At 64.0% G+C, this 7,927-nt stretch overlaps 3 protein-coding genes across 6 annotated transcripts in view; 1 reads left to right on the top strand and 2 right to left on the bottom strand.

Annotated features, from left to right (window-relative positions):
* Positions 1-5,911, top strand: part of RNF123 (ring finger protein 123) — a 32,682-nt gene extending 26,771 nt beyond the window's left edge. For all 4 annotated transcript variants that reach the window (XM_040628800.1, XM_040628802.1, XM_040628799.1 and 1 more), the window contains 7 exons: positions 703-891; positions 986-1,061; positions 1,296-1,380; positions 4,901-5,043; positions 5,177-5,271; positions 5,406-5,491; positions 5,573-5,911. In XM_040628800.1, coding sequence (XP_040484734.1) covers positions 703-891; positions 986-1,061; positions 1,296-1,380; positions 4,901-5,043; positions 5,177-5,271; positions 5,406-5,491; positions 5,573-5,696 — 798 coding nt within the window. In that variant the 3' untranslated portion in view covers positions 5,697-5,911. The remainder of the gene's footprint in view (positions 1-702; positions 892-985; positions 1,062-1,295; positions 1,381-4,900; positions 5,044-5,176; positions 5,272-5,405; positions 5,492-5,572) is intronic.
* AMIGO3 (adhesion molecule with Ig like domain 3) lies at positions 1,691-4,901 on the bottom strand. The gene is given in 1 exon segment (XM_040628804.1): positions 1,691-4,901. A coding segment is annotated over 1 exon segment (1,548 nt). The 5' UTR covers positions 4,222-4,901; the 3' UTR covers positions 1,691-2,673.
* GMPPB (GDP-mannose pyrophosphorylase B) overlaps positions 5,881-7,927 on the bottom strand; it is a 2,513-nt gene continuing 466 nt past the window's right edge. The window contains exons 3-10 of the mRNA XM_040628805.1: positions 7,772-7,852; positions 7,632-7,680; positions 7,349-7,491; positions 6,977-7,135; positions 6,814-6,892; positions 6,612-6,739; positions 6,342-6,524; positions 5,881-6,261 (exon numbers count right to left, since the gene is read on the bottom strand). Of these exons, the coding sequence (XP_040484739.1) occupies positions 6,130-6,261; positions 6,342-6,524; positions 6,612-6,739; positions 6,814-6,892; positions 6,977-7,135; positions 7,349-7,491; positions 7,632-7,680; positions 7,772-7,852 (954 nt within the window). The 3' untranslated portion in view covers positions 5,881-6,129. The remainder of the gene's footprint in view (positions 6,262-6,341; positions 6,525-6,611; positions 6,740-6,813; positions 6,893-6,976; positions 7,136-7,348; positions 7,492-7,631; positions 7,681-7,771; positions 7,853-7,927) is intronic.

The following is a 7,927-nucleotide window of genomic DNA, read 5'->3' as shown; positions in this document are numbered from 1 at the left end:
TACTGCTCCCTGTCAGCCCAGACTTGGCACCCACTACCTCGGCTGTATGCCAAGGCCAGGCCAAGGGCAGCAGAGGAGAGGAGAGGATGGCAGGGCTCAGACAGTGGGTCTTAGGGATGCTGACCTCGATACGAGTGAGGAGAGGTCTAGGTCGCCCTGTCTGGGTGTAGCCGTCCCTGAAGGGCATGTGGCTGAGAACTCGCTGGGGGCAGGCTGGGGCTGGTGGGCAGCTCTGGGCCTAAGGGATGGTGTGGGGCTGGGATGTAGCTTGCCCAGCAGATGGAGGGACGGATTGAGCCCTAACCCCGTCCTCCCGCCTTCATGACCTGAGCGTTCTCAGGGAGCCATCTTTTTGTCCTTACACCAATGGCCCAGCAGAGTGAGGACAGGTAGACAGGACAGGCAGGAGCCCCAGACTGGAGTCCCCAGTGACCCTACCCCCTCACGGCCCTGCAGAGCCCTGCCCCTCCACCCTGCTTCAGCAGCACATGGCCGAGCTACTGCGGGAGGGTCCCGACGTGGCACCCAGCTTCCTCAACAGCGTCCTCAACCAGCTCAACTGGGCCTTCTCCGAGTTCATCGGCATGATCCAGGAGGTGGGTCACGGCGGGTCGGGTGGGCTGGGGCCTTGCTGTGGACCTGGCACGATCTGCCACGCGGCCAGGCCCCTGACCCCTGCCTGTCCCCCTGCCGGTGGCTCAGATCCAACAGGCTGCCGAGCGCCTAGAGCGGAACTTTGTCGACAGCCGGCAGCTCAAGGTGTGCGCCACCTGCTTTGACCTGTCGGTCAGCCTGCTGCGCGTGCTGGAGATGACTGTCACGCTGGTGCCAGAGATACTCCTTGACTGGACCCGGCCTGCCTCCGAGATGCTGCTGCGGCGTCTCGCGCAGGTGGGTCCATCTGGGCTGGGAGAGGGGAGACCCCTGGGAATGCCCCAGCGGCGAGCCCCCCAAGACACCCACCCATGGGCTCCTGCCCTCACAGCTGCTGAACCAGGTGCTGAACCGGGTGACGGCTGAGAGGAACCTGTTTGACCGTGTGGTCACCCTGCGGCTGCCTGGTGAGGACCTAGCACTCCACACCCATCGGATCCCAGGTCTCGGTTCCTCCGCTGGGAGCGGCAATGCCTGATTGTCTGTTCTGCATCAGGCCAGCCAGGCCTGGCTCCCCCAGCCTTAGCTCGCCCTTCTCTGGGGAGGACGATGGGGGTGGGGGGCTGGCGCTAGCCAGGCAGGCCTAGATCCCCTGCAGTAGGAGCCCGTGACAGCTCTTCCCCTCCCTCCTTTCCCCCCAGGCCTGGAGAGCGTGGACCACTACCCCATTCTGGTGGCCGTGACGGGCATCCTGGTGCGGCTCCTGGTGCATGGCCCGGCCTCGGGGTGAGTGTGAGGCACAGGTGCTGGCGTGGCTGATGGCAGTGGGCCGCCCAGGGCCTGCTGCCACTGTCTCTTCATCTCTACAGTGAACGTCAGAATCAGGTTTTTGAGGCGGGGGGAAGGCAGTGAGGTACGAGCTGCCTAATTAGGTGGCAGCAGCAGTGGCTCTGAGTAGGCGAATCGGGGACCCCACTGGCTTGGGGTTATGCCTCAGGCAGGGCTGGGGTGCTATCCTGCAAGGTACAGGATGGCACTGCTGGGATCAGGGGTTGAGGACACGCGCTGCTACTTGTGTTCGCGAAGGCTCCAGTAATGAGCACGTACCACCTTTATTAAGGAACTCCAGGACAGCTGGATCCAGGGTGCTTGTAGGAGCCCCCAGCTCAGCACCCACACGGGAGGGGCTCTCAGACCCCTCTTCCCTGCCTCCTTGCGGTGGGGAGTAAGATGCGTATAAGACCAGGGCACTGCCTCAGCCATTAGGCCGAGACCCGTGCCAGCCCTTAAGAGGCTTCTACCCTCGAGGGACAGCGAGTTCCGGCTCAGCCCTCCCATCTTGGCCATGCTCAGCAGGCTTTTTACTGCTGAAAAGCTGGGGGACAGGCCATGGTGCCCCTTACTGCTGTCTTGTGAGCCCATGGAAGAGGCCCTGCCCTCAGAGTGGCCTGTGGATGCTGCTGGCCAGAGATGTCGGGGCTGCTCGGGCTGGGACTCAGGCCAGGCCTCCTGGGGCGGGGGCGTCTTTTGAAGAGCCTTGCCTCCTTTCTGCCTGCCCACCAGACTGCATGGAGTTGTGAAGCTTGAAGGAGGTTAGATGCTGGAGCTTGTTTCCTCCCTCCACCCTGGGTGGGGTCCTAGGTCTTCCTTTGGAGCTCTTCTCTTCCTCTGTGGGCCCACTCTCCTCCTGTCCCGCTGGGAAGGGGAAGGTGGTTATGCTTCAGTTCTTTACCACTACTGCCTGATAGCTGCCTTGGCTCCTAAGGGTGTGCCTCGGACTCTAATGCAAGGGCTCTTCCAGATGGCCCGTTTCAGGCCTCATGGGACATATGGGCACCAGCTGGTCCTGCGAGGGCCTACAGCCTTCGGGCCCTGTGTTTGTTAGAGTGGAGCAGGAGAGGGTGGGGAGCCCAGCCCTTCCATCAGCGAGTGGCGCTGCTGTAGTTGAGGTCGACGCCACACAGAAGACTGGAGGACCAAGCCCAGCGCTCCCACCAGCATCTGGCAGTTGTCCGGACAGCAGCAGGGAGTGGGGCAAGCAGCGGGCAGTCGGTGGCCTGGCTCTGAGCCCAGGGCGGCCTAGGTCATCACCAGACCCTCAGAGCCCGTGGAGCTAGCGGACTCAGAGTCAGCCTGGAGCCGCAGGCCCACGGGATTGTAGAGATCAAAGTCCTCGGCTACCGCCAGCTGCACACGCCCGTTGAGGCCCCTCCTGCCCGGCTCCAGAAAGACTACATGCTTGTGGACACTGGCTTTGCGGCTGGGCACATCCGGCGGGGTGGTGCTGAGCGCCGAGGACTGTGCGCTCAGCTCCCGCAGGGGGCTGCGTGCCCGGGGCCAGCGGCGGCAGCGGCAGCGGCAGCGGCAGGTGCGGCGGTAGCAGCGGCGGCAGCCGGGGCAGGGCGGCGCGAACAGGTACAGAAGCACGAGCGTCAGGCCCACGGCGCAGCCCAGCAGGGTGGTGAAGCCCGTGTTGAAAGGCTCGGGCTCGGGGCGCGGGGAGTGCACGCTCACGTTGTACTCGTGCGTCTGGTTGTGATGGAGGCGGGGCCCGGCGGCCAGGCACACGAAGAGCCCCTCGTGCCGCGGCTGCACGTTGCTGATGGCCAGGCTGCCGTCAGCCAGCACCGCGATGCTGCCGTCTCGGGACCCCGGTGCCACGAGCAGCTCCTGCCTCGGTGACACCCAGGCGACCCTCACGGCGGGGGCGCTGGTGTTGCAGCGCAGCCTCAGGGGCCGACCCATCTGCACGTGCAGCTGCTCTTCCGGCCGCTCCAGGCCCCGGGCCAGGGCGGCCGAGCAATTCTCGAAGACCCGGCTGTGCTCAAAGAAGCGCACGCGGGACGTGGGCACCTTGAAGGCCAGGCACATGTATTCGCGGGCGAAGTCGCTCACGGCGCTGAGGCCCCGCTCGTGCCAGCGCTGCAGCAGGTGGTAGAGGCGGCAGTCGCAGGGACGAATGGGTTGGTTATGCAGTAGAGTGCACGTTTTGGGAGAATGGGCCGGCAGGCGGCCAGGCGCAGGCCACGAGGGATGCGGCCCAGGCGTGCTTGGAGGAGGTCAGGGAGTCCGGAGGTGGGCGGCGCGCAGGCCGTGCAGGTGGTCGAAAGAGAAGGCGGCGAGCTCGTTGCAGCCCAGGTAGAGACGGCTGAGGGCGCCCAGGCCGTGGAAGGCGCGCTCGTCCAGGTGCGCCAGGCGGTTGTTGAACAGCAGCAGCCTCTCGAGCGCCCCCAGCCCCTCGAGGTCGTGGCGTCCCAGCGCCCGCAGCGCGTTGGACGATAAGTCGAGCAGCCGCAGGCCGCTGGCGTTGGTGAAGACTCCGCGGCCCAGCACGTCCAGCTCGTTGTGGCCGAGGCGCAGGGCGCGCAGCCGGGAGAGGGGCGTCAGCCAGCCGGGGCGCAGGCGCTGGAGTGCGTTGTGGCTCAGGTCGAGGTCTGTGGCGGCGGCGGGCAGTGCAGCCGGCACGTCCCGCAGCCCCAGGCCCGCGCAGCTCAGGAGGTCGGCGGCGCACACACATTTGTAGGGGCAGTTATGGGGCCCGGAGGGCAAGAAGCCTTCCGCGCCCAGGGTGCCCACCCCGACGTGCGGCAGGCACAGCAGTGCGCCCAGCAGTACCAGCCGGGCCATGGTGGTGTCTGCCGGGAGAGGGGGTGGGATGGGGGCCCTCTGTGCGGGACGCCGCGCCGGGACTCACCCCGTTCTGCCGGCTGTGGGCTCCACCCCGCACGCCAACCGCCCCTTCTCCCCGGCTCCAGGTCGGTCGGGATTTGGGGCCGTGCTGCGCTCAGCACTCCCTCTTCTGGCTTCCCCAGCTCTCCGAGTGCCTCCCTGGTCAGCTTCTAAATACTCTCCCGGAGGAGGGCGGGGCCTCAGTCTCCCATTGGCTCCTGCTGGAGGGGGCGGGGCAGCCCCCCCACCTCCTCGCGACCGAAGTCCCCATGTGGCCGCCAGAGGGGGCGCGAGTCCGCCCCCAGTGCCCCAATGTGTGCTTGGCCAGTGGCTTTCCTGGTGCCCATCTCCCCCAGAACAGGAGGGGAAACTTGGGAGGCACTCCTTTAACCTCCTAGTGATGTTCTTTATTCGTTTTCTTTGGAGAGTTAGTGTTTATTAGGGGGTAGGCCGACTTTATCCGCTGGTCACCCCCTTCAAATGGCACCCGGGCTGTATGAGTTCTTTCTTACTGGGATCTAGGATGAGGGACACGGAGGGGGGCAGGTGGAAAACAAGGTGGGCTGAACTGTCCCACGAGCCCTGCCCCTCCAGTAGGTACTGCTTTCTGACTACCCTTGCCCCCTCTCCCACCTAGGACAGAGAGAGCCACGTCAGTACTCCTTGCTGATCCCTGCTTCCAGCTCCGCTCTATATGTTATCTCCTGGGGCAGCCAGAGCCCCCTGCCCCTGGCACTGCCCTGCCTGCCCCTGACCGGAAGCGCTTCTCCCTGCAGAGCTGTGAGTGGAACCGGGGTGGGTCAGGGATCTGGGGCTAGACTAGATCAAGAAGAGCAAATTCCCAAGTTGTGGTACTTCAGAGGCACTGGGTTCCAGGGCCACATTGGGTCTGACCCCTGCTACCACCCCCCAGACACAGATTACATCAGCACTGAGGAGCTGGCCCAGGTGGAACAGATGCTGGCCCACCTGACCTCTGCGTCTGCCCAGGCAGCAGCTGCCTCCCTGGTGAGTGGGGCCACAGCAGCCAGCTGTACGCCACCCGCATACACGTTGGCACAACTGCACACTACGTAGGCACAGTCTCCGTCTATTTGTCTGGGCGTCCAACCCCAACCCACCCTGCACTCTGCTCCCTGCAGCCCACCAGCGAGGAGGACCTCTGCCCTATCTGCTATGCTCACCCCATTTCTGCTGTGTTCCAGCCCTGTGGCCATAAGTCCTGCAAGTAAGTGGGCCCCACGGGTGCAGGAGGCTGGGGAAGCGGCGGGGATACACAGGCTCTCCTCCACCGTCCCTCCCGTTGTAGAGCCTGCATCAACCAGCACCTGATGAACAACAAGGACTGCTTCTTCTGCAAAGCCACCATCGTGTCCGTAGAGGACTGGGAGAAGGCGGCCAGTGCAAGTACCACCACTTCCTCGGCTGCCTAGCCCACCCGGCGGCAGCCTCCACCCCTGAACTCAGACCCAGGCTGGGCCCTATTTATGAGCTCCTCTTGTCCTGTTCCCCACGACCCCCCCCCCCCAATGTCCAACCTCCTTGCCTGAGTGTAATCTCACTGGCGGGAGCCCAGCCGTGTCCTAATTGTGCCTGAGCTTGACTTTCAGTCAGGGCCACAGTGAGCATTAAATTATTATTCCATACAGCCCTGGCCCGGCCCTTCTTGAGGGAGTGGGCTTTGTGGGGTATGCCCAGCAAGGATCCTGCCAGCTTATGTCCACAGGAGGGGGCAGGTGTCCCAGCCGCTTCCGCCTCGTCCAGTTCTCCCAGATAAACGGCAAGTCCAAGGCCTCCTGACGTGTCACGCCAGGGCTCCCCCTGCCAGTGAGGAAATGGGGCCTCAGCCAGCCCCATGGCATCCCCTCACATGATGATGCGAGGCTCCGGCACCGACTCGCCGATAGACTTGTGGGGCAGCACGCTGGCCCCGTTGAGGTAGAGCTCGTCGTTTACGATGACGTCTTCACCCAGCACGGTCACGTTCTCCATGCGCACCTCGGGGGAGGGGGCAGGCCTGGTCAGCGAGGCAGGCACACTCCCTGCCCCCTCCCCATCCGGCCAGCCCCTAGGCTTACCCACTGGCCCACGCGGCAGCGCCAGCCCACAATGCAGGACTCGAGCCAGGAGTGGGACCGGATGTGGGCGTCTCGCAGCACTGTGCACCGCCGGATGCACACGCCGTCCTCCACCACCACACCGGGACCAAGGCTCACGTTGGGGCCGATGCTGCAGTTCTGGCCGATGCGGGCACTTGGGTCCTAAGGAGAGTGGGGAAAATACGAGTGAGCCGTCCATCTCCCCAGCCTGAGAAGGGGCATCTGTGACGGGTGGGGCAGGGGCCTCACCACCAGCACGTTGCCCACGATGCCGGGGCCTGAGCACAGCTGCTCAGGCTGCTTCTGTCGCAGGGACTGTAGGAAGAGGCACATGCCTGTGAGGAAATCCTTGGGCTGCCCTATGTCCATCCAGAAGCCTGTTGGGAGAAAATGCATCAGGGGGCTCAGCCCAGCCACACCACACCCCTACCCTGTGGCCTCCCTGCCTCACCCTGCAGCTCCATGGCATATAGCTGCCCCTCCTTGGCCATGACAGGGAAGATCTCCTTCTCAATGGATGTAGGCTGCAGCTGTGGGAGTGGGCAGCTTGTGAGCAGGGCTGTGGGGAGGGGGCCTGCCCTCCCCCAGCCCCCCAGCAGCCGGCTTCTACACACCTGGATGCGCCGCAGCACCGCAGGGTTCAGGATGTACATTCCTGCGTTGATCTTGTTGGACACGAACACCTGCGGCTTCTCCACGAACCGGTGAATGCGGCCTGTGTCAGCCTCACATACCACCACACCATACTTAGAGGGTTCCTCCACTTTGGTCACCTGAGTGGAGGGGGACCTCAGGCCCAGTCCAGGTGTGCCTGAGCCTTGACAATGCATACTGTCCTAAATCTCAGGGGCTGTGCCCCAATGCTTAAAGACACGTACTGCACAGCTTTGCACCCACAACACAAGGGGACAGTTAAAGGCTGGGTAGTGGAGGAGGCTGGGCATGGAGGGACAGGAGTGTCAGAGAAGAAAGATCTAGTCCCTTACCAGGATGGAGCCCTCCTGGCCGTGGTGCCGGTGGAACTGCACCATGGCTTGGAAGGGGAAGTCGCAGATCACATCACTGTTGAGGACGAAGAAAGGGTCCGAAGTCTCAGAGAGCAGGTCACGGGCAAGCGCCAGAGGCCCAGCTAGGAGAGAAGTACAGGTCACCATCTTCCTGGGGGCTGTGGGGGCATCTGAGCCCCTGGATCCAGGTTCAGTAGACCCCATCCAGTCTGGGTCTTACCCCTTCCCGGGCCCTAAACCCTCCCCAGGAATCTTTACTGACCTGTCCCCAGAGGCTCTTCTTCATGGGACATGGAGATGCGGATTCCCAGCTGGAAGGGAGAAGTCGCCTGTCAGGTTCCTCCCACCAGGGTGGGTGGTTGCGCGGGGAGCAAAGAAAAAGGTCAAAAGTCCGAGCCTCACCCTCTGCTCCTGCGCCTTCATTTCCTTCTCCAGCACCTGAGACATGTAGCTCACGGCCAGAATCACGTGGTCCACACCAGCCTGTTGGACAAAACAGCGCAGGCCGACAGAGGGGCTCAGCCGGAAGGCACGGGCGTCCGCGACCCCCCCCCCCCC

Source organism: Ursus maritimus, unplaced genomic scaffold (assembly GCF_017311325.1).
Source record: "Ursus maritimus isolate PB19 unplaced genomic scaffold, ASM1731132v1 scaffold_14, whole genome shotgun sequence".
In the NCBI taxonomy this organism is placed as follows: Eukaryota; Metazoa; Chordata; class Mammalia; order Carnivora; family Ursidae; genus Ursus; species Ursus maritimus.
This window is presented reverse-complemented; position numbering and strand designations above follow the sequence as displayed.